This window comes from Schistocerca serialis, chromosome 10, assembly GCF_023864345.2.
Source record: "Schistocerca serialis cubense isolate TAMUIC-IGC-003099 chromosome 10, iqSchSeri2.2, whole genome shotgun sequence".
Classification (NCBI taxonomy): Eukaryota; Metazoa; Arthropoda; class Insecta; order Orthoptera; family Acrididae; genus Schistocerca; species Schistocerca serialis.
Window position 1 is genome coordinate 238,666,067 of NC_064647.1, and position 26,796 is coordinate 238,692,862.

General features: G+C 39.2%; 1 protein-coding gene across 2 annotated transcripts in view; it reads left to right on the forward strand.

Annotated features, from left to right (window-relative positions):
• Window positions 1-26,796, forward strand: part of LOC126425316 (uncharacterized) — a 211,491-nt gene that overhangs the window by 38,592 nt on the left and 146,103 nt on the right. For both annotated transcript variants that reach the window (XM_050088296.1, XM_050088297.1), the window contains exon 4: window positions 25,548-25,793. In XM_050088296.1, the coding sequence (XP_049944253.1) occupies window positions 25,548-25,793 (246 nt within the window). The remainder of the gene's footprint in view (window positions 1-25,547; window positions 25,794-26,796) is intronic.

Here is a 26,796-nt window from a genome sequence, read left to right on the forward strand (position 1 = left end):
CTGAGTTTCGTTTTCTAAAGTGCCGGGAAATTCTACGCCCATGTCCAAAACCATACCCATTCAAAGGATTGATAAGTTTTGCAGTTCTGAGGAAAAATACATTGTTACTTAAGATGGAAAAAGTGTATTTTCTTCTGGGAGAAAGTGTATTTTTAACCGGGAAATCTGAGAAAAATCCGGGAATTTTTTTTTCGTGTCCGCATATACACCCTGATCATACACAAAGTGTGAAAATGCAGGGGGGTATCCTATACATACCTTTTAGAGCTTAAAATTTTATTTTACACTTTTTTTCCAAGTCCCTTGAAAAGTGTAAAAGTTGGGTTTCAGTGTGTTTTAATACCTGGTCAGTGAAATTGTAGATGCCTGTTCAGAGAGAGGGCCCATGTAGAACCTTATGATCATAAGCTTGTAATGTAAGTACCCTCATAGCATTCTAGGTTATAACCTCTGCACTGACACTCCCAAATGGTACATTCTAAAATATGAATGGTATCGTATTCACGTAAAATATCTTCCATACCAGGATATTGCTGCTTAGACAGTGAACGAACTTAATTTACTTCCGATATGATAGACGGGCAAAGTTTAAACCAGTAGTAAATCACATACTGGAGAAATGTGTGCCGAATAACCGTACAAACTTTGCAACATCAGTTTGATTCATACTGACAGGATGTGTAGGGAATGACAGTGACTTCAACATATGTAAATAGGAAGATGTCACTCTTATCTGTTTTCGAGAAAACCATCTTAGTAAATTTTATGTGTGTTTATATATTTTGTGTGGTCACTAGCACTCGAGAAGTCCACAGACAACAGTGTTAGCGAATAGTTCCAGGAGCGCGAGGTCCGTGGATCGAATATCCCTGCCTGCAACCCGCCACCACCCTCCCTCTCTCCCCCTCTTTCCCTATTTTTATCATTTTCTACGTGTGTGGCATGTACAGTGTGTGACCTGTGGAGTATTGTATGAATTAGGGCAATACTGATAGTATAAACATAAGAAACAATATTAATTGCAATGTACAAAACTTACAATGAACACTGAATTTTTGCATGTACATGGTTTTTTCAGTTTGTCCATTGCAAAACAAACTTGAGTTACATTTGTAAGCCATTCTTGTGCAATTTCTTGGTTTACTGTATGTACCTGTTAGAATTACGTGGAAATGAAATACAAGAAAGGGCACCAGAAGCGCGATTTGATCAATGGACCTTCCACTTAAGAAACCAAGCACTTGCTAGCTTGGCTGCTGAGTCCTTGATTACTAGCATCCTTATGAAGTGTGTAAGCATGTGTAAAATTTCTGTTTACGTATTTTGTAGTTGTTGTCATGCCCTACACAACCTGTCAATATGAATCATATTGTTCGTAGGACCCTGTTTTAAGTGGAAAACTTCCACTGTTGTGCTTTAGGAAAATATCTTGCCGAGAACCACATGTAAAATGCCATTGCCTGACTGTCACACAGACTTCTGCATGGAGAACATAGGAATAGATTTCTGTGGCATTGAAAAACAACTGAAAGAGTTGCAAACAAATAAGTCCTCAGGTCTGGAGAGAATCCCAGTTTCGTTTTACAGAGAATATTCTTCAGCATTGGTGCTTTACTTGGATCGCATTTATCACAAATCTTTCGCCATGTATATAAGAAGGGTAAAAGAACAGCCCCACAAAATTACGAACCCATATCCATAACATCAATATGCTGCAGAATTCTTGAACACATTCTAAATTAGAATATAGTAAATTTCCTTGAGACAGAGAAGCCCCTGTCCACAAATCAGTTCAGATTTTAATGTGTCACCCGTGGGGGAGCAAGCTTGACCTTTCCTCACATGTTATCCTGTCAACTATGGATGAAGGGCAAAAGGGAAATTCTGTACCCTTAGATTTTCAAAAAGTGTTCAACAGAGTACACCTCTGCAGACTGTGTACGGAGGTCCCAGCATATGGAATGGGTTCTCAGATATGAAAGTGTTCAAAGCCTTCTTAAATGATAAGAAAGTAGTACATTGTCCTCGACAGCGGGTGCTCATCGGAGACGGGGGTATCGTCATGAGTGCCCCAGGGATGTGTTATACGACTGCTCTTGTTCTATACATATATAGAAGTGATCTGATGACGCTGTGATGTATGGGAAGTTGTTGTCGTTGGAGAACTGAAAATGACTTTGAGACACTTTCTAGTTGCTACGATGAATGGCAGCTTTCTCTAAATGTATAAAAATGAAAGCTAATACAGATTAGTAGGAAAAACTAGTCTCTAAAGTTCAAATACATTATTAGCATTGTGCTGCATGACAGGTTCTGAAATGATAGATAAAGCTTTTATGTCTCCTACTGACATGGAATACGATTTACTGCTGAGATCGTGTAATATGTTTGCAGCAGAGCTGCTGCACCTTAACAGGGCCCGTCATTTTGTTTCTCAGCCCTCCCTCCAAAATGTTTTAATATTTACTGATTTATTCAGTAGCTTGCAGGCTATAGACCGATGCTGTTCTCTTCACCCTTTGGTCTCTGCTATGCATGACCTTCTCTTTCCCCTTGGCCATGCTGCTGTGTGCTCCATTGCCGCCCTCTGGGTCCCAAGTCGCGTGGGCATCCCAGGGAATGAATTGGCTGACCATTTGGGCAGAGGGCAGATACTTACCCTACATTCCTTTCCGTGATTCCACTTGCAGATATGCGGATAAGCACCAAATCTCTCTTTACCAAAAAGTGGAATGACATCTGGTGCGCTACTGCTCTCAGTAATAAACTCTGCAAGGAGACTACTGCGGTTTGGTGCTCTTCTTCCACTTCTCTCAGAAGGAGTCCACTGTCTTATGCCATCTACGCATCGGTCATACTAGGCTCACCCGTTGTTTTCTCTTGTGTAATGAGCCACCCCCACAATGTGGTTGTGTAGCCAGACTGACGGTATCTCATATATTGATGGGATGGCCCCTGATTTTGGCCCTTTGTACTAAGTACAGTCTTCCAGATTCCTTGTCTTTAATATTAGCAGATGATTCACAGCTGTTTGACTGGCTCCTCAGTTTCCTGTGTGAGAATGGTTTTTATTTTCAGTTATAAGGTTTTGCTTCACTCCTGGAGCAGGGCCCGGATGATTGTGGTTGGGACCTCAGTTCATGTTTTTTAGGTCTGGGACCCACGACCTCTTCTCCGTGCAAATATCACTCTTTTGTCCCTTAGTTTTTCCAGATTTGGATTTGGCCTACCCTTTTATGCCTTCTGCTCTGTGTGCTTTTAGCTTCCTCACTTTATAGTTTCACCCTTTTGATTGGATCCTCCCACTTTTAACGGGCCGTCTATCTTACGCAAGTAACTTGTGAACTGCGGAACAGATGACCTCACTGTTTAGTTCCATAATCCCGTTCAATCAATCATGCCCATTTAATAAGTAGGCATAATGCAGCAAACCTATATGAAATGGGATGAGTGTGTAAGGATTTGTTGTAGTAGGAAAGGCAAATGTTTAATGAGGGAATTTTACAAAAATTTTGCTCCTCTCTAGTGAAGACGACATATAGAACACTGCGGCCCATACTTGAATACTGTTAAAGTGTTTGGAATACACAGGAGGTAGGATTAATAGAGGACGCTGAAAATGTTCAGAGGCAGGCAGTTAAATTTGTTACCAGCAGGTTTTTTTTGGCTGGCGAGTATTATGGAGATAATTTCTGAACTCAAATGCGACACTGAAGAGAAGACGACATTCTTTTCCTGAAATACAATCGAAAAAATTTAGAGAATGAAAATTTGGAGCTGACTGTTGAACAGTTCTACTTGTGCCAGTGTACATTTTGCATACAAGGGGAATATAGACAATTGTTTTTCCGTGACTATTTATGAGTGGAGCAGGAAAGGAAAGTACTAGTAGTGGTACAAGGTACCATGCACCATGCAGTGGCTTGCGTAGTATGTGTATAAATGTAGTGATTATTTAACTGAAAATGCTAAGTCATCTGCTTTGTAACAGTGAGACAACTACTACTAATAAATTTAATGATGTTACAAAATCCAAATACTGTTGCTAAGAATCCATGGTACTCCTGTAATAGGGTCATTCCAAGTGACGGAATGTGACGTTTGGGAGATTTTGTTCATTCTGTTTTGTTACAAAAATAACACGTAAAACAAATTTTAGATGTTTATTTTATTTTTAACAGATAACTTTAATTATCTTGTTAACTGAAGTAAAAATATGAAGTAATTGTCATGTGACGGAAAGAGACTCATACAAAACAAAAGTTTCATCTGACTTCTGTGAAACTTTACAAATGTGTTGTCTCACAAGTTCAGTAATTAATCGCCACATATCAAGTAATAGTATGGAGTTCATCGGTTTTTAATTTTTTACTTATGTGACGGAAAGGGACTCACGTTTCATAAAATAATTACTTTACCAGTGTCACAGTGTCAGCATTCTTTATCAGAACTCACATTATGATATATAAGTTATGTCTACACTAGGAAATGAAGATCTGTTGCGATTATCAATATTAGGAACCGGAAGTGCTTTCAATACATCAGAAATTGTAACATGTGCCGTGTCATTGCTTTTGAATGCAAATTTGAAATCTGAGTTTTTGTCATAAACTTCACCACTACAAAACCACCTACTTGTGCATTTGAATGTACTTCCTGTGTTTCAATCTGGACACATGTGTCCATCATAAAATTAAAGTTGTAACCTTTTTTTTTTTTTTTTTGGACAAAGCATTCATGTTATTTGGGGACACAACTTCATTGCAGTTTTTACAGTGTCAGGTATCACTTTAATATCTTTAACACTGGCATCAAATTGTGGCTTCTGTGGATCCACTTCATCTTTAGAGCAAAATATCATCTATAATGATATTGACACTTTCTTTCACACTAGTGAAAAGGACTCTGCATCGGTAACCAGATGTTTTCGCCTAGTACTGCATGCCATTCTAATCTCTTCAGTTCCCCTCCAACCCAATCGATGCTGCCCTTCCCATGACCTGTAGCTAGAAAGTTCCATCTTGACAGAACTTTGAGCTCTTCCAGGAGATGAGTTAAATTACAAAGAGAATAACGTTGTTTAAAGTGGCTTGCTGCACAATCTGAAAATTTTTTTACATGTTGATGCTTGATCACAGAAATCAGTCTTTGAAGGAACGTGTTGACAGCATATTTATCATGTGCTATTTCATCACTAACAGTTGCTTAACTTTGTGCCATTCAAGGACTTATTCAAGCAGCTGCTGTGAAGATTGTAATCTGTTGAGAGTTCTAGTATGCAGATTGAATTTCGTTTTGAAATCAGGCAGTGTAATTTTCAGCAAAATTTGTCTGTACTAAGATTTCATCTACAGCACCTCTCTTTTCTTGGAAATATGTACCTGAGTTTTCATCAAGTAGCAGTGTTTTAAGAACTGGGGTATTTTTACAAGTTCTTCAAATGCTTCAGAGAGAGAGAGAGAGAGAGAGAGAGAGAGAGAGAGAGAGAGAGTTTTCCTTCAGCACTTTTCAATTTTTCCATCACCAGTTTTCCAAACCATGCTAGGTCATTGGTATCATCTGTTACAGAATTAAGCTGACTGAGCAGATTCCTGGTACCACAACTATCCCATGTGCTTGACATGCAGATTTTATTTTCAGGATTGCATGCTAATGTAGTGATTAATACTGATGATGTTTTAGGACTATCCTTCTTATACACACATAGAGTAGTCAAGAGTAAATTGATGTTCTTATGGTAGTGACACAAGCAGCTGTGGTGAGGTATTTCACTGATTGGAAGGACAAATTTTGGTCCCAGTGAAAAGAATTTTGATTTCCCCACTTTCTTATCAGGGTTTCCCTTTTTAAATAATTGACATGCCTCTGAAATAGTGGTGTATATAAATCTCTTCTTGAAATTTTTCTTTTTCTTCATTCGCTGTTGTTACAGCATCCTTCTTCCCAGGAGCTTGCAGTGATATATCATCCCTTTGATAAAATTGCTTGATTAAATCATTAATCTCACACAGGGAATTGCTACTCTGTTTCTGTTTTATTTCTGGGGTTATAGACACACAATGAGCGTTGATGAGAACTATGGTCACGCAGCGAATCTTCCTTGGACCTACAGGAAGTGACTTCTATGCCTTTTGATAGCTTTTGCTTTAGTTTGAGGGGTAGAATAACCAGGTGCAACATGAGAAGGTGAATGAAGTCTTGCACGCTTGACATTGTTTGTACATGGCAGGTTCAATGTGGGCGCGGCTTTATATAAGTTCATGGTCCACATATATTGATCTGTTACGGGATGGGACAGTTATTAAAAGCTTTCTCCAGCGCTGTGGTTTTGTGTTATTTGAGGATGGGTTGCTGTTGGACGTTTATCACATAAAGTACACTTATTATAAAACAGCGTGAATAAATATTGATTGTCTGAATGCAATACGAAAGATCCACTTTTTTCTGTGTTAATTTCTGTGATAATTTAAATTCCAATGTGAGGTATAGTATGATGTAAAATTACAAGTAAATTAAATGCAAAGTAGCTAAGAGTCTAAATGTAAGTAAAAAAAGATTAATTTTCAAAGTTATTCAAAACTTACCTGTAAGAAATCTTCCTAAAATGGTGCTGCCTAGACAGTTCTTTCAGTAATTGCTGTTACCTTGCAGTAATATAATGATAATTGAGATGTTGTTTACACAATTTCACAAATTTAGGTTTATTTTATGCCAAATTTAACACATACCGACCTCCACTTACAGAAAAAATTTCCCTTCTTGTTTTAAGTTTCCATGGAATGGCCCAATAGTTCTTCTAGCAGGCACGCCTTTCAAAGATAATATAACATTGTTCAAAGTTTAATGCACTGGATGGTAACAATATTGACATAACATCTTCTAAATGGCATTCTTTTCGTATTAGTAAATGATGTATTTAATAGTAATACCTGGTTTATAGAAGCTGGTTTAGAATGCAAGTTTTTGATGTAATGATATGTTATTAACATGGTACCCGGTATTTTTAAGAAGGTGTCATTTGGGTGAGTGTAGATAAGGTTATGGTCTCAAACACTAGAGGGAGAAGTGAATTGCAAGATGATGAAGTTGTATTTACATGTTGTGTTATTGCTAATGAGATGTTCAGCTTTATATTGTTGTTATAAGTGGAATGTTGCGTAACTCTTTCGTATGTATTACTTATTGAAGCGAATCGTAAACTCGGTCCTAGTGGAGCGTGACGAGGTACGGCCAGGCCCGAGTTCAGAGTAGTGTGCTTTCTTACCTGGCTGTGCAAGCACGGAAGATGGTTGTAGAAAATGGGAAGCCTTTGCTGTTTGTTATTAACATCAGTGAATTTATTGATGATGAGGTGTAAACAGTGACATGCAGATAAAAAAAAAAAAAAAAAAAAAAAAAAAAAAAATATCGCGGAACATGCAATTGGATGCTTAAAGCTGAGTCAGTTGGTCGTTGTATAAGTTAGGGCAAGAGGCAAACAACGCTGAGATAAATAGAATTGAGGTACCTAAAACACACCATCATTGATTTTTAGATTTTGTGCACGTGTGTGCATCGCCTGGCTTATACTGATTTGATAGTGAACCAACTTTATCTATATCTGTAGGCACACGCTGCATGTATGAATGTTCATGAAAAGGTGTTTCACCAATTTCTTGGATATTCATTTCCATTGGCCCCATTGCACAAAGCATAGTTTTGTTGCTCTGTTATCTGGGGTTGGCAACATAATTTAGGTTCTACATCATGTATGTACAGGGCCGGCACAAGCCCAAGTGCCGCTCGTGCGAGCTGCTAAATTCGCTTTCAGTATTCAGAAGCCTTTGATGATGGGCGTCGACAGTTCGTCAACTCAGACCCTCGGAATACACGATCCACTTTTTATGTGAATTTAAATGCTTGGTAGACTTTCCATGACTTTCAAGATATGAAGCAAGGTGCCACCAGTCGCTTATACCGTTCTTTGCAATTTTTACTGTAGATGACGAAAAAAGTTTGCAACAAAAGCAGAACACAGCTTACTTCCTCTTTGAGTACACCATCCAATGTCTATCTGCTTCTTCTAAATTTTTCAAAGAATAGCTGTAGTGCACAGGGCTGAAACGCCGGTTGTCCGCGTTTTTAGGACATTCTTCAGCTTCCTTAACGAGCTCGGGAGGACCTCGCATGACCAAAGTCGTTCGAATGCAGTTGGTAATAATTTCCGCCCATCTTCTGGGATCTGAGTCAGTTGTGTCTTCCAGTTTAGGCTCACCTTCAATCCTTTCTCCGTTGGTGAGTACCTCGGTCGATGTTCCTCCGGTATTTTCTGAATCAGGTCACCTAATTTCAGTTCTGCCGTATGTTTCGATCTCGGAGCTTTCGTCACAAAGCAGGTCTTGAGTCCAGACGAGGTCTGTTGAACATATGGATGGCCCACTGTCAGCATGGCTACTGTATGCGGTGGTCGCAGTACTGTGTTCGTCAACTTTCTGGTCATGTCCTGAAGATAAAGATGTAGCTGCAGCAGCTCCACTAGTTTCTGTACTTTCAGGATCTATTGTTCCACCCTCGCCGCTGCTAGGTCGTTCTCTCTTTGGCTTGAAATATCGTTGTAGTGCATCCTTTTGCTTCTTATCGTGATCTTCCTTCAGCGCCCGTCTTTTCCTATATTCACTGCCATACAGTCTTTTTCTACCGTCGGACATGTTTCGATCCAGCCTGTAAAGAACAATAACGTGAAACTAACTGTTGATGTCAATGTACTAACTTTGTTTGCAACACACTTCGCAGACAATTTCCTGATATTCCATTGTATGTAAATGGAAAATTATATTACTGTAGGATACACTGTTCAGGAGATGAAGTCATAAGAATTGAGCCGCTTGAAATTGAATTTCAGGCCGAATTTCACTACAGACGCAGGTGAAACAGTCAAAAAGAGTGGGGAGGAAGACAAAGGAGAGGGGAAGAATAAGGAGATGGAGTATAATAATAATGCAATAAATGCACACCAGGCATCGACAGGTACTAATGCTAGTCGAAATATATTAACTCGCTGCACTATGGTTGTTCATTTCAAAGAACTGACACTCGACATCTGTCGTAATTTCCATGTGTCACTTCTTTCCTGTCTGATTATGGAATAAGGGCTAACAAATTAGTCAAAGCCGTATCACTTCACCTTTCCTCGCTTTATTTTCATTGTAGCTATTTGGATGACGCGTGCTTATTTGCCGACTTGTCAATTTTTGAAGTAACAGATCATAAGAAAAATAAATTTTCCTATTCTGTAACCTTGAAGGAGAAAAATTCTAACTTACGAGTAATGTGCTTGCGCAATACTAATTGTACGTTATATGAAAAGTACTTACCTATTACACCCCAAGTTGCTAGAAATTTGGTCGCACCAATTCTTTTGTTCTTACGAAACGCAAAAAAGTGCTTCTGACCAATCTTGACTCCCTCGGCCACCTACCGAAACGAATTCTGTAGTTTTCATTGTAGAGAACGCAACAATACCTATTGCCTGGAAAGGCGAAGTGGTGACCCAGCAGTATGAGGAACTAGGTCACGTGACAAGGTACAGCGAGGCTATGGTTAAACTAGTGCCCAAGAAGAAGAAGCAAGAAGCTCACAATAAGTATGTGACTGAAGATATTGATAAATGTATTATCAGGCAGCAATTTCTATGGCATTATGAACAATAGAAAGAAATACGAACTTTGCAAAAACTTCACAACTTTTGTCAAACAGAAATGAGCTTCAAAGCTAGCAAGGAAACTCTTAGAAGCAATGTTCTGTTTATGGATTTTTGTTTTAGAAGGTGTCAAAATTAACATTTTGTTTTGTGCGTACAAGAGGGCATTGTTACTAAAAGACCATACTTTCTCAGGTTTTCATCAGAATCAAAGCGACCAGTATTTTACTAAGATGAAACATGGATTCCCATGCATTATACAGTAAATAAATGTTGGCAAAGTGATAGTGTGCAAGTAGTATTGTCAAACAAAAGTGCTGGTCAGGGTTTAATTGTTGTTCATGCAGCAGAGACAGGAGTTTCATGGCTCAAAAACCAAAGTGTCCGACTATCACTCAGATATGGATAGCAAAAATTTTCAAAAATGCATCGAAACCCAACTTATGCCAGGCTTATTAGCAATGTCTTTATCCGTTGTAATTACTCGCAGCGTATTTACCCATTCAGAATACTTCTAGCCATTGTAGGTGTTGGACATGATTGACTGTAGTAATGTTCAACCATTTTTTTCCATAATGCAGGAAGAATAGAACACTCGGAAACTGCCATTGAAGGGCTTAGCAAAATTGCTTCCTGCTTAACATGTAACCACAGTATTGAACATGGCATTCGAATTTCCAAATCTTTTGCAAAATTAGTTGTGAGTAAATGCACGGTGCGTAACAGGCTGGCAGTGCTCCACACATAAGAATACTGGTGTGTAAGCCAGACTGCTTCCCCCTCTCTGTTCCTCTGGTGTAAACATGGTGGTGCTGCCACAGTGGCAAGGAAGAAATTAGTCCTCCTCCCTCCCCTTGTTCAACAGGGGCGGCTGGCAGGTAGTCGAGGCGCCATGCCACAGTTCCCGAAGCCGCTCCCTCCTGGGTTTGGTTTCAAATCCCCTCTTGGGCATGAATGTTGTTTATCCTTAAAAAAAAAAAAGAAAGGGGGGAGGTCAGATTTGCCACCCCTCAGAAAGTGCCGCCCCGTGTGGCCGCACATTTTGCTCGTGCCTTGCGCCGGCCCTGTGTGTGTGTGTGTGTGTGTGTGTGTGTGTGTGTGTGTGTGTGTGTGTGTGTGTGCGCGTGCGTGTGCGCAGTGGTAGTGGTAGTAGGTGTAGGTGTGTGTGTGTGTGTGTGTGTGTGTGCAGTAGTAGTAGTAGTATTTTCAGAGATAATTGGCAGTTTTATATTATCCCCAAATCACATATTGTACGTAATGAAAATGATAATACCGAGGACCTTCAAGTGTTGTAGTAGTCATAATTGTGTGTGTTTGTATTTAGTATCTTCCTTTGTGTGCCGATTCCAGTTCCACATTATTTACAAACTTAACAAGTTTCAAACGACACTATGTCACTATAGTTCAATTCTTTTATCTTGGCGGCTCGTGCATGCCCGCCCAGACGCGGGAGATTGCTGCGTTGCCAGTTGCACACGACGCACGCGCCAAGAGAAGCAGCACTATAGTATAGCATAGTTCGCAAGTTTACGCTTAGGGGGGAGCGCGCAGTTCATAAAGTAAAGCCATCACGGCCGCATTAACCCTTTCGCTGCTACAAAGACGTGCTCCGTGCATTCCGCGCTGTGCGCGATTTTGTCACTGCACTGCTCGCCTGTGCAGACACATGATGTTCCGACTGCTTTGACACTCTATCATTCGATTCCACAAAAACTATTTGGCCCAAAAATTTGATTTTTACACATCTTCTTGACTGATACCTTCCCCCCATAAATGACTTAATTTTGTTTCGATGTTCAACACAGTTATTATGCAGCATTAAATATAGTAAACCATTGCACGAAATTTTGAAGAGTTTGCAGAGGTAAAAGTCCATAGAGTATACTTTCCGTATGGTCGATTTTAGTTGCCACAATGTTGAAAATGAAATGTGGACAAGATACCTAAATTTCATATAAAATTTGCTGTATAACAATATATAACGGTGGCAGGAGGAACAAGACTTCTGGTCAGGTGACTACAGGGTTATAAACACAGAATCAAGTAGGGGTAATGCAGGAGTAGGTTTAATAATGAATAGGAAAATAGGAATGTGGGTAAGCTACTACAAACAGCATAGTGAACGCATTGTTGTGGCCAAGATAGATACGAAGCCCACACCTACTACAGTAGTACAAGTTTATATGCCAACTAGCTCTGCAGATGACGAAGAAATTGAAGAACTGTATGATGAAATAAAAGAAATTATTCAGATTGTGAAGGGAGACGAAAATTTAATAGTCATGGGTGACTGGAATTCGAGTGTAGGAAAAGGGAGAGAAGGAAACATAGTAGGTGAATATGGATTGGGGCTAAGAAATGAAAGAGGAAGCCGCCTGGTAGAATTTTGCACAGAGCACAACATAATCATAGCTAACACTTGGTTTAAGAATCATGAAAGAAGGTTGTATACATGGAAGAATCCTGGAGATACTAGAAGGTATCAGATAGATTATATAATGGTAAGACAGAGATTTAGGAACCAGGTTTTAAATTGTAAGACATTTCCAGGGGCAGATGTGGACTCTGACCACAATCTATTGGTTATGACCTGTAGATTAAAACTGAACAAACTGCAAAAAGGTGGGAATTTAAGGAGATGGGACCTGGATAAACTGAAAGAACCAGAGGTTGTACAGAGTTTCAAAATGCAGTAAATGAAGCAGGCAAAAAGGAATACAAACGTCTCAAAAATGAGATCGACAGGAAGTGCAAAATGGCTAAGCAGGGATGGCTAGAGGACAAATGTAAGGATGTAGAGGCCTATCTCACTAGGGGTAAGATAGATACTGCCTACAGGAAAATTAAAGAGACCTTTGGAGATAAGAGAACGACTTGTATGAATATCAAGAGCTCAGATGGAAACCCAGTTCTAAGCAAAGAAGGGAAAGCAGAACGGTGGAAGGAGTATATAGAGGGTCTATACAAGGGCGATGTACTTGAGAACAATATTATGGAAATGGAAGAGGATGTAGATGAAGATGAAATAGGAGATATGATACTGCTTGAAGAGTTTGACACAGCACTGAAAGACCTGAGTCGAAACATTGGAACTACTGACGGCCTTGGGAGAGTCAGTCCTGACAAAACTCTACCATCTGGTGAGCAAGATGTAGGAAACAGGCGAAATACCCTCAGACTTCAAGAAGAATATAATAATTCCAATCCCAAAGAAAGCAGGTGTTGACAGATGTGAAAATTACCGAACTATCAGTTTAATAAGTCACAGCTGCAAAATACTAACACGGATTCTTTACAGACGAATGGAAAAACTAGTAGAAGCCAATCTCGGGGAAGATCAGTTTGGATTCCGTAGAAACACTGGAACACGTGAGGCAATACTGACCTTACGACTTATCTTAGAAGAAAGATTAAGGAAATGCAAATCTACGTTTCTAGCATTTGTAGACTTAGAGAAAGCTTTTGACAATGTTGACTGGCATACTCTCTTTCAAATTCTAAAGGTGGCAGGGGTAAATACAGGGAGCGAAAGGCTATTTACAATTTCTACAGAAACCAGATGGCAGTTATAAGAGTCGAGGGACATGAAAGGGAAGCAGTGGTTGGGAAGGGAGTAAGACAGGGTTGTAGCCTCTCCCCGATGTTGTTCAATCTGTATATTGAGCAAGCAGTAAAGGAAACAAAAGAAAAATTCGGAGTAGGTATTAAAATTCATGGAGAAGAAATATAAACTTTGGGGTTCGCCGATGACATTGTAATTCTGTCAGAGAGAGCAAAGGACTTGGAAGAGCAATTGAATGGAATGGACAGTGTCTTGAAAGGAGGATGTAAGATGAACATCAACAAAAGCAAAACAAGGATAATGGAATGTAGTCTAATTAAGTCGGGTGATGCTGAGGGAATTAGATTAGGAAATGAGACACTTAAAGTAGTAAATGAGTTTTGCTATTTGGGGAGCAAAATAACTGATGATGGTCGAAGTAGGGAGGATATAAAATGTAGACTGGCAATGGCAAGGAAAGCGTTTCTGAAGAAGAGAAGTTTGTTAACATCGAGTATAGATTTAAGTGTCAGGAAGTCATTTCTGAAAGTATTTGTATGGAGTGTAGCCATGTATGGAAGTGAAACATGGACGATAAATAGTTTTGACAAGAAGAGAATAGAAGCTTTCGAAATGTGGTGCTACAGAAGAATGCTGAAGATTAGATGGGTAGATCACATAACTAATGAGGAAGTACTGAATAGGATTGGGGAGAAGAGAAGTTTGTGGCACAACTTGACCAAAAGAAGGGATCGGTTGGTAGGATATGCTCTGAGGCATCAAGGGATCACCAATTTAGTATTGGAGGGCAGCGTGGAGGGTAAAAATCGTAGAGGGAGACCAAGAGATGAATACACTAAGCAGATTCAAAAGGATGTAGGTTGCAGTAGGTACTGGGAGATGAAAAAGCTTGCACAGGATAGAGTAGCATGGAGAGCTGCATCAAACCAGTCTCAGGACTGAAGACCACAACAACAACAACAACAACAACAACAACAACAATATCTCGTTTAATTTAAGTACCACATAGGTGTCGTATGTAATATTGAGAAATATTCCACCTTTTGCGACTGTAACAAAAGTTTTATTTACACCGGACACGTTTGGCTTTATTTTAAAACACTTTAATCAATCAAAAGGAAGTAGACAAAATACATTAAAGAAAACTGTGGACTTACAAAAATATTAGGACTTGAATATCCCGTCTATCAGTGAAGTGCTCTGAGCTATGTCAAATATAATTTTTGTGTGTGACATACAAAAACAGCATTTATTTGCTAAAACACTGATCAGCCAACACAAACGTTGAATACTGTGTTACCGCAGCACAAAACTACGAAAGGTGACTTGGCAATGGAGGAGACAAAATACTGTCCACTGAAGATGCTTCAAAAGAGAGAAACGCGTCTGGTCTAAATAAGTCGCTTTCTACAGTTGCAGAAGAGGAATATATTTCAATACCATTGGTAAAACTGCGACTGTGGAACAAAAACAAGGAAGAGAACATGAGTACCATTGTGTATGTGCCATACCTTTCAAAAAATTGCATCCAAACGAATAAAATTCGTGAAGTAAGACACTTGGATAATGTTTTTAAATGAAGAAAATATTCAGCACCTTAACCCATAACCTCTCACTTAGTAGTCCGACACCCTAACCGTTATGCTAACGGAACTCATCTCACAATATAACTCCATGAGGACTCTAACATGTCACGCAAAATACTGACAAACACAGTTGGTATGACTATGAATTACTCAAGCTTCGTCGAAGTACAATAGGATATAAACAATTACCGCTGTTCTTTATTGCGAAAAAGCGGTTCGTGAGATTGGTACGAACACCTTTCCTTGCTATTGCCTGAATTAGGAGTCTTATTGCTTGTTTGGTTTAATTAATTAATAGAATATGAAGCAATTAGTATAAAGAATGCTTTTTCCAAACTTTCTATAAAAGAAAGTGTGCTATCAGGACATTGATTTGTTCTATTACTTTATTTATGACTGAACGTTTCAAAAACTGAAGACACTCGTCCGTGCTCTGCACTGCAGTCGAGATCTGGCAACGTCGTTCTCTGTTCATTGGCTGACTGTGTTTTGTGACGTCAGATGCGCAGAACGAACCTAAACTCGGCCGCCAACATAAATGACGCGCACTATAGCCTATCATCAGGGGTGGCTACTTACCTTACCTGTGGCAACTGCAAACTTACAGAGTGACTAGTAATTAACATCAATGAAGAAGTGCTATTTTAAACATAACATCATTGAACTATTTTATTACAGAATGAGAAATTGGAAGTTACAGTTTGATGTGCTTCTTTGATAATGTACTTTTGTTGTGAGCTGTTTAATCTGGCAGAGAAGCGAGTGCAGTTCACGTAAGTTCACAGAAATGTTCATCAGCTAAACAGCTCGATATTTATATTTGATGAACTTCAGTGTTGAGTAGTCATTCACACATATGAGTGGTCCAAAAAATATAGATCAGTGACTAGGCACTCTCTCTTGTTAACAAATATTTTTCTTCTGGAACATTATTTGAAAATTCAGCAGTTGGATAGCCATTTCGTTTCAGGCCCTTCAGTCCTCTTGTCCTCTTGAAGTTCCTTTTAGGTCCAACTATACAGCTGCTGAATCTTTAATCATTGATGGTGAAATGGGACATCCATCTTCCAACACATCAATAAGCAAAGGACTTTGCAAGAATGAAAATGGAGGTTTAAGTGCTGTCATATCACTAAACCTGACATTTATATCTTCATCAAGGACAGACATTTTACTTAAACAATCTTGTACTTGCACCTGAACGAAAGGGAGTCTTTCAGTAGTTTTCTTCAAGCATATGAAATGAACAAATGTTTTAGTCTCAAGGTCTTTCCGAGAGAGTCTTAATTTTTGTGAAAGCTGAACACAGACTGCAGTAAATCAGAAATAAGTTTTTCGGTTCCTTGTAAAGATGAGTGTAGTTTTTGTAAATGCTGAACATCATTAGTAAAGAAGACCTTATCTAAAAGCCACTGTGGCTCATTAAATTGCGGGAACTTCATCATTACTGATTACTAGTATGAAAGATTTGAACAGTTTGGTGTGTTTTGGCATTTGAGCAAATTTAGCTCAGGATTTTTGGTACCACCTGCATAACATGTGGAGATTGATAATATTTAGAAGCTAAATATTCTGTATGAATAATGCAGTGGGATACAATCTTCCCAGTAGGCTGTGAATATTTCACTAAAATACCACCCAGAATTTCTGTAATGTACAACCTCTTCAGTGTAACAAGGTCTATGAGCTCTTTCACCACCTTTAAATCATTTAATAAATGTCTTACAAATATGGCAAGTTCCAGTTCATCTTGGGTATCTGTAGAATCATCCAGAGCCAGACTCACTGCTGAGCAGTCACACATTTTTTTGCAAGTTACTTACAACATCGTCACTAACAGCAGAACAGCATTCACCTCTCTATTGTATTTCTAAAAGCAAGCATTTGGTCAACCAGTTCTTGTGGTTTTATTATTTTTGGGACCTAAATAGAAACAACTTGTACATTATTGACCTTCACAAACTTGCCCTTCGAAAAAGCCAAGATGAAGCCAGCTCCAGATGTTAAATTTGCTACCTGGTAAACATGGTCATAACCCTGCTCTGTTCTTGAAATTTTTCTTTTCATGATGAAAATTGAGCTTTCCTTAACTGAGAACCAAGATGAATGCCTCTGCTGAAGCCACTGTGGTTAGTCTCTGGATGACATTTCAGATTACTTGCCTTGTGCTGTGTCAGTGTCACATGACACAAGTGTCACATCGATTTACTGTTCCCCTCTACAAAAAGGAATTGCTCGTCCTACTCTCACTCTGTTCCCTTCTTTGGGTTTACACTTCCTAGAAAACATTGTAGCTGTTACGACACCAGCAATAACCACAAGTTTACTTCAGCAGTGTCACTACATGGAGAAAAGCAGCCACAGGTTTGCACAGTTGTGAGCTGGAGCAAGGGATGCCTTTAGTATTGAGCTGCATCTACATCGGCTGCACCATGCTGTGCAAAACAAGCAAAAGAGGTTTGATGTAACACAGCACGTCAGGTGTGGATGGCAAACAACAAAAAATAAGTTCCACACAGTGTCAGTTCATCAGAGGAAATGCCTCATTCCTGTGGGGCACTGTTCAGTTGGCATTTCTCGTTTTCCATTTTTTTAATGATGGTCGTACACAGTGAACAGTGCTGCATACCTACAAACACTGCTCCATTCAATGCTGCCCTACATCGTTTGTGTGTGGCACATTCAATGTGGGCATGGCTTTATATAAGTACTTATAATTTTATTTTATTTATTTTTCTATTGTCACACTTGATTTCAAGAACCCCGCTATACTGATGCAATAGCTGCATGTGGCTCACAAGTCTCATTGTGACTACCTTTGCTATATATGCACATTTTGTGAATTAACAGTAATAATAAATATAATCCTAACTAAACATTTCATAGCTCAAAGATGCTAGATTATTTTTTCATAGGAAATACAGGATGTTGGTACTTGGTTAAAAAACAAGTCGGACCTACGAGACTGACGGTTTGTCTTCATATTTGATTTTGACAAACATCTGTTTGTGTTTCTGCTTTGGAGCCTTATGATTCTCAGTGCCTCATGTGAAGTATTTACCACAAAAATGCACGCAATAAATGTACCATTGAAGACGATAAATATGTTACTATGCAGCACATTCTTTGATATTATGGGCAATTCATGAAATATCAAACTTTACGGGAACTTCACAGGTTAAGTCATACAGATCTGGGGTTCAGGGCTAGCAAATAAAAATGGATAAAGGGCGCGGGGTACAAGGTTGGAATCGGAGAATGGGTTAAATGATGATGTGGTTGTAGGTGCCAGCTATATTGTGTTGGTGAGCCATTTGGGATGTATTATCCCAGGGAATTGGAATTGGACAAGATGAATTTACATATCGGTAATAACAATGGCATATCTTGAGGAACATTGTGGTAGTATAGTGTGTAAAGTTCCAGGCTAGTATGCTGGAGCGTGTGTTTGATCCTTGTGTAATGCAGTAATTTTTTCTCCCTTTTTCTTTATTCTTGTGCTACTTTCACAGCAGTCAGTGGGTGATGGCCGCCTTTCATGTATTGGTTACAAAATAGATAGTAAATATGTAAAGTAAAATTGTTCTTTCAGCATGAACGTTGTATGAAACATATCTTGCCACAGTGACATTTAATTTACGTAAATATGAAAAGAAAATGGATGTTAATTTAGCAGACATAAATCAGTGTCTCTCATATATTCAGTCTTATATACCAACTAATTTTGATCCTGTGAAAAACAAAATTCACGCGACTTGCGTCGAACCCAAGACATACTGTGTGTCAGTCTGATACCTTAAATGCTGGGCTGTCTTGCTAATCTGAAAATCGATGCTATTTTAAATGGTAGTATGTAAACTAATCTTGTACACATTCCAAGTGTTCCAATTACAGTGTTCGAGATGTATTGTCATATAAGTTCTGGTCTAGGTTTGTCATGGTACATAGCATATTGCCATGGAGATGTGTAGTGTGTGACAATACTTGACTTTTGAGAGTGCTGGAGTGTGCATTGTTGCTGCCTCCTCCCCCAGCACTGCCACCTTGGCTAAGACTTCAGTTCACTCTACCGGGCAAAGGCAATTACATTGCCTTAATGTTGGTTTGTTGACACACAGTGTATCATTTTATAAATTTGTGACATAAAGTATCAGAATAATTGTTGATCCAGTAAACTTTTTGTGATAATTGGCACTTATAATGCATTATGTGGCACAAAGGCTAACTTGTTCCTGCACTCTGGACTCAGTAATCACAGTAGGAAAAATGAAAATAAATGTTAAATTACTGTTTCATTAGTCTAGGAAGTTTTTAGAGCCACTGTCGATTCCTTTGCAAGTCTGTGATCTACTCCTGACAGAAAACTTGAGACGAAGTATGCAGCTCTCCCCCAAATCTGTAGCTCCCATAGTGGCGGAAGATGCTGGGGATATCAGATGCTATTTTTTCCCATCTTATTTCTACATCCACATTGCTGTACTTTTTTTATTTACAATGTGATTGCAATCGATTTTGTAGCTGTAAGGCTCCATTTTGTGGCACGAAACTGGTGTACATCAGCAGCTTGAGGAAAATGCTCAACTGTTCATTAAGAGGTACAGCTACAAGTTAATTAAACGAGTTGGGGTTTTATCACATTTTTAATCGAATTACGCATTATGTCACTGAATGACACATTGTAGTTCTAATTTTGAGAGTAATGGAATTGAGAAATAGTTTTTAGGATATGGAGAGAGAAATGGAATAAACAGTAATAGTTTGTGTTGTTGAATTGGTTTAAGGAACATTTTGCTAGCTTACATTTGTTTCCAGTAAATCTTAATCAGGCAGTTGGCTTTTTACACATTTGTATAGATTTTTTGCCTTAACTGAAGGTCACAGTTTGTAGTATTAGACAGAAAGTCATTGACTAAAACAAGTAATATCCGGTGTTCCCCAAGGAAGTGTTATAGGCCCTCTATTGTTCCTGATCTATATTAACGACATAGGAGACAATGTGAGTAGTCCTCTTAGGTTGTTTGCATATGATGCTGTCATTTACTGTCTTGTAAAGTCATCAGCTGGCCAAAACGAATTGCAAAATGATTTAGATAACATATCTGTATGGTGTGAAAAGTGGCAATTAACCCTGAATAAAGAAAAGTGTGAAGTTATTCGCATGAGCACTAAAAGGAATCTGCTAAATTTTGATTACACGATAAGTCTCACAAATCTTAAGGCTGTAAATTCAACTAAACACTTAGGGATTACAATTACAAATAGCCTAAATTGGAACGATCACATAGATAATGTTGTGGGTAGAGCAAACCAAAGACTGTGATTCATTGGCAGAACACTTAAAAGGTGCAACAGGTCTACTAAAGAGACTCCTTACATCACACTTGTCTGCCCTTTTCTGGAGTATGGCTGTGCGGTTTGGGATCTGCATCAGGTGGGACTGACAGATGATATCGAAAAAGTTTAAAGAAGGGCAGCTCGTTTTGTGGAGATAGTGCCACAGACATGATACTTGAATTTGAGTGGCAGTCATTAAAACAAAGGCATTTTTCGTTGCGATGGAATCTTCTCAGGAAATTTCAATCATCAGTTTTCTCCATCGATTGCAAAAACATTCTGTTGGCACTCACCTACATAGGGAGAAATGATCATCACGATAAAATAAGAGAAATCAGGGCTCGCACGGAAAAATTTAAGTGCTCGTTTTTCCCGCGTGCTGTTCGAGAATTGAACAGTAGAGAGACAACTTGAAGGTGGTTCATTGAACCGTCTTCCAGGCACTTTATTGTGAATAGCCAATTAATCACATAGATGTCGAAAATCCACTCTGTGCTCGTACCAACTACACACAATTTGGTTGTGATTTTTTGTTGTAATTAATGGAGTAATCAAAGGATAATGTATGTTTCTGTGTCCACATGCACAGTGGTACGTATTCTTATGTTTTTATGTTAGTTAGACCAAAGTTCCATTCTGCACATTTACAGTTTTCTGGTACATCATTCATATATACAATAATAATAATAATAATAATAAATCTGAGTCTGCCGCACTGTTGTGCAAAATTAAAGCAACTAAAGGAAATCTTGCTAGGTTGTGTTTGTTTTGCCACAAAACAGTGATAGTAAAGGAGAAACAATGTAAAAAATATACAGAATACAAACAGCTGCAACATGCATAATGGTAGACAGAAATGTTCTTTGTTTTTTTCCAACTTAACGAATTTGCACACACATTCTGACAACTGGGTAATGTACTCAGTATGTGGTGTGACAACCTCTGGCAGCAGTACAGGCCTGACAATGACAGAGCATGCTGTGAATTACGTCATCTGTTTCATGTTGAGGCAGTAATGTCTATTCTTCCTGCAGAGCTGTTTGCAGTCTTGGAGACTGACTGGTGGATGCTGATGTGATGCAAGCCATCTCCCTAGTGCATCCCAGACATGCTCTATGTGATTCAAATCTGGAGAGCTATGGGATTCAAATCTGGAGAGCGAGCAGGCCACGCATGCAATATCTTCCGTTTCCAAGAAAACATCAACTGCCCGTGCCATATGAGCTCGAGCATTATCGTCCATCAATATGACGTCTGGGCCCACAGCACCTCGCAACAACTGCAAATGAGGTCCCAAGATCTCCTCAAGATACCTGGCAGCAGTTAAACCTTTCAGATTCATCTGTACAGTTTCATGAAGAGGGGTTTGAGTGAGAAACATAATCCCTGTCCACACCTCCTCGATAGGTCTCTTTCCACAGTGTTTGTGCCCAGAAGTTGTGGTCAATGTTCCCTCCAGATGTGAATCCATCGAGAATCGCTCTCCAGACTAAATCAGGACTCATCTGTGAAAATAACATTGTACCACTGTCCAACTGTCCAGGTGGCATGTAGATGACTCCACCGTAGAAGTCCCCTTCTGTGAAGATGTATCAGAGGTAAGACACAGAGCATGTCTCTGTCGAAGCCTCCTCCACACCTTTTGCCTCAATACAACACATCCAGTGGATGCTGCGAGCTCACATGACAGTTGCGGTGCAGTATTAAGGCAGTAATGTCATGCCCTTACAGCCAAATAATGGTCCTCACTTCTGAAGTCACACGTAATGGGCTCTGCCGTGGTCTTTGAGATACATTTTCGGTCTCTACAAACTGTTACCACATTCAAGAAACAACCGAATGATTCACATTAAGCTACTGGGCCAAATCAGTTTGCTAGTGTGCTGCTTCCTTTCTTTTTATGGCCGTCCACCGCAGTGTCTGGTAGGCATCTTCTCTCTGCCACACTGCACTGTGTATGACCGTGTACACAGCAATTGTGAATGTGGGGCTACCCAGTGACACTATCTCGTTTCGTAGGTACCCTGACGTCATCGTTGTCATGGTAATCCATTGGCTGAAAATCCATCTTCGTGCAGAACATGATCTTCAGGACATCTGTTTGATAGTTTGTGTGATTATATTGTGACCTAGACACAGGAAGGGAAACAGCAGTATGTTGCTTTAATTTTGGACACCAGTGTATATACTGCTTTGTGAATAACAGACAGATTGAGCTAAGTTTTCATAGAATCACAGCTTGCAGACTCTACAGTGATTCCTAAGGGTAGTTTTTGATCTCAGAAAATGTCATCGTTTTGAGCATAAAATTTGTCCCATAGTTCTTCAATAAATTGTCATGGACTGAATTCAAATGATTAGCATAAATTACCAGCCTCTGACCTGCAATGAACTGCTGCTAGAAGGGGATCAAGTTCTTGTATATAATTTTATATAATCGAGATAGTATTGTATCCAGAGTTAGTTCCTATAAAATTCTTCTGTGTTGTACACCACATCCTGGTACACAGCATGATGTTCAATCCAGAAGAATTGCATGGAAATTGTATCCCAGGAAGTAGCAAGAATCATTTCATGTGAGTGACTAATTTTGTGATATGTTGCATTAATTTCAATTCATTTGTGCACATATGGTACCATGTACTGTCGCCTTCAAATACGTCAGTGCTCAGTCAAATGTGCAAAAGTAAATGCTCCACTGTTGCGTAACTCTACATCTTTATATTAAGTGGAGTGGTGAAGTGGAGGCACAAGACTTGATGGATAATTGCTTAAGAAAATGAAACATCTACAGCCATCCTTACGATGTCATCTTACATAAGTGAACGGCCAAAGTCCCATGGACCTCCAGTTGCAAGGAAGGAGATACAGAAACTTAATGAATTATTAGGGTTTCTAAAAAAATTATTACTATGTGGTTGAGTTTCCAAATGTGTAACTAACAATTTTCCATTAATCTCTCTCTCTCTCTCTCTCTCTCTCTCTCTCTCTCCCCTTTTTTTTTTTTTTTTTAAGCCATTGTGTCCATTAATACCTCGGGGCTACAGCAGCGTTCAGTGCAGTGCAATATTTTTGAAAGTTGCCTTTGTTCTAATTAATTAGTAGTAGTAGTAGTATTTTTCTGGGGATCACTTTTACAGTGCAGTGCAATATTTTTGAAAGTTGCCTTTGTTCTAATTAATTAATTAATTAGTAGTAGTAGTAGTAGTAGTAGTATTTTTCTGTGGATCACTTTTACAGTGATACTGAACATTCAACAGTATTACAGATTAAGAACAAAAAAGTGATTTATGTGTGGGTTGGAACTGTAATAGGGCACATCACTGTAATTACCGTTATACACGATCCTGGTGACTACATTGAAAGACAGTAAAACGTTGAAGCGTGTATCTACTTTGTATAAGTTGTAAATAAATAGATGCCACTATTAAAGTTGCATCCCTCGAATATACAGTCATTTACATACTTACAGGTCTAGTTCGACAGGTGTTGGACAGGTAATTGACTGTGGCCTTATGGTAGAAACTATCCTGGCATTTGCCTGAAGTAATATAAGGAAACAGCAGAAAACATAAATCATGATGGTTGAATGCAGATTCTATCCTGTATCGTCTTGAATACAAAGCTAGTCTCTTAACAGCAGTGCAGCATCATTTTGTTTATCCAAAGGGTAGAATGCTGTTTTACTTATACATTCTTGTAAAGAGGTTATTTCATAATGTAGAAACGTAGTTCTACTCTGTTCATGAATTTCTCGACATCAGTCACTCCACACACTACCAGCTGGTAACAGAATCAAGATGATGATCACTTTCCATTTCGTTATCATATCCCACGTTATTAAGATCGATGATGAGTTCACAAAGAGGTTAAGGTGTAAGTATTAAATGTTAGAGAGCATAACACAAAAATTTTCCTGACAGAACATTATAGTGCAAAAGTGTGTTGTGAAATGACAGGTTTTTGTTGTATCAAAGAAAATAATCAGTGCTTGGAAAAGTAATATTATATGAATGTATAAAAAATTTGCTCACCGAGTGACAGCAGGAGATAGCATGTGAAAGATATTTGCACAAGCTTTCAGAGCCCGTTGCTCTCCTTGACTGCACAGAAAGGAAAGGAAGAGGGATGAAGGAAAAGTACTGGTGAGGAAATGGGGAGAGTTAAAAAAAAAAATCGCCCAGAACCTTAGGTCAGGGAAGACTTACTGGATGGGATGAGAAGGAAAGACTGATTGTAGGGCACCTGCACCAGGTGAGCGTGGAAGTTGGGTGATAAGGAAGACAAGGGAGCAGCGAAAAGGAATTAGTTACTGGAAAGATATGCTGAGACCACAGAAATTATTATTATAATTGCTGTAACTGTTGCAAATGTAATCTTTAATTTGCATACATATAAATTTTATCAAATTAAAATGTGAGTGACAGCTGTGTAACTGTACACCATATGTTTTTTCCAGCTTTCTGATTTTGTGTACAGGGAACTGTGGTTTATGGACAGACATCAGGTCTGTAAGCTCCACTTTCTTCTATCTCTACTGACCTCGATGTTGACAGTGTGGTAAACTCAAATCTTTCTTCAACCTTTTAAAATGTATCACTTTGATATTTCAGTGCTCAAGCCAATCAGCCCATTACCTTCTTTTGTTTTGCCATGTTAGACATCTTGTCAACAACATCACAATGATTGGGAGTATTATCAAGAGAAACTGTTGACATTGTAAACATGCAACACACACACACGACTTCCTTCTGACATTGTCCACTGTCATTGAACTAACAACAGTAATAATAAAGGATACAATACTAACCTTGCCAATATAAGAAATAAAAAGGTCTGGCAACTGCGGGTAGCGGCTGTTCTCGTTCTTATGAGCCCTAAGCTTGCTGTGCCTTCCTCATGGTCCTCACCCCCACTGCTTCTTTTGCAGCTGTCAGTCCTAAAGCAAATTTTGAACAAACTGTATGTAGTAGTTTCAGTAAGTGTATGCTAATGAGTGAACTGGCTCTGTTATTACCCCTCCACCTTTTTAAGATTGGCAAGCTTTCCACAAAAGACTTCAGTTATGTGCCAGAATGGCTTCTTAGACAAGGCCGTGGCTAAGTTGTTTTCTTTGTTCAGTCCAGTGTGTATTCTGTCTTTAATGCCGTGTAACGTAGATAGCGTGTGAAGCTCTAAACCTATTTCAGTTTTCTCTCTCAGAGGTGCTTCTTTCATCTTTGGTGTAATTGGCTCTCATCATCAAATACAGGCACATGTAAAATGAAGACTTAACTTTATTTTTTGAACTATATGTACTACTTTTCATAGTGTATCATTTTGTCATTATACAGCTCATGAAATTTTACATATCATTGTGAAAGCTCTACACACATAATGTCCACAGAATATGATCCAGCACGGACGTATTCCCACGATGATGACAGCAACAGCAGCAGTGTGTTTGGGCACTATGACAGTGGGAAGGATGTACTGTCACCACCAGCATCACATCTGAATGTTCCATCCAGTAAAGGCAAGCAGAAGGTGAAATATTCTGGCTCCCCTGTACCATCCACAAGTAGGAGTGGCACCTCTAAGAAGCTGAGCATCGATCTCTCCAACCCAGCATTCCGAAAACCCCTCGACATGGGTAAGTGACAAACCTGTACTATTTGGTATTTGGATTTTGATCCTGTGATAACATGTGATAGCTGCAGGATGGTGTGTTCTGGGGATTTGTTGTTGGCATTACAGTTGAGTTAATGGGTTCAAAATGAATCGGTTTAAAAGTATATTTTGTTTCAGTATCATATTTAGACTTAAATTAAGTATAGTAGCTGGTAACATGAAAAACTATTCTGAGGAATCTGATGGACTGTAGCACAACTTGATAAGAAATGCACAGGTGTTCAGTATTCGCCAGAAACCCCACCGTGTACACTTGCTGATCCCAGGTTGTGCATTCAAAGGTATGTAGTCCAGATTCCTCGACTTGCGCCATATGGTGGTGGGGTTTCGGGTTCCGCTAAATAGGTCAGGTGTCCACTACACACAGGAGGCAGCTACATGGGTAAAAGTTGCTGTGTGGTGTGAACTAGGCAGTTTCTTTGGTTAGACAGTCATGGGAAAGATCAAAAAGGGCTCCAGTCTCAAAGGGGACAGGGCAAAGAAACGACGAGAATCGACTAAGCAACAGGCGGTATTGTAGTTGTTAATTGTCGTAGCTGTGTTGGAAAAGTACCAGAGCTTCAAGTGCGGATAGAAAGCACTGAAGCTGAAATTGTTATAGGCACAGAAAGCTGGCTAAAGCCAGAGATAAATTCTGCTGAAATTTTTACAGAGGCGCAAACCGTGTTCAGAAAGGATAGATTAAATACAGTAGGTGGTGGTGTGTTTGTGCCTGTTGTTAGTAGTTTATCTTGTAGTGAAGTTCAAATAGATAGTTCCTGTGAATTACTATGGGTAGAGGTTATACTCGACAGCCGTATCAAAATAATAATTAGCTCCTTCCACCGACCCCCCGACTCAGATGATATAATAGCTGAACACTTCAAAGAAAACTTGAATCTCATTACAAATAAGTACCACACTGAAACATGGACTATGAGGAAGAAAGGCAGAGACAGGCTGGAGGCTTTTGAGATCTGGACATG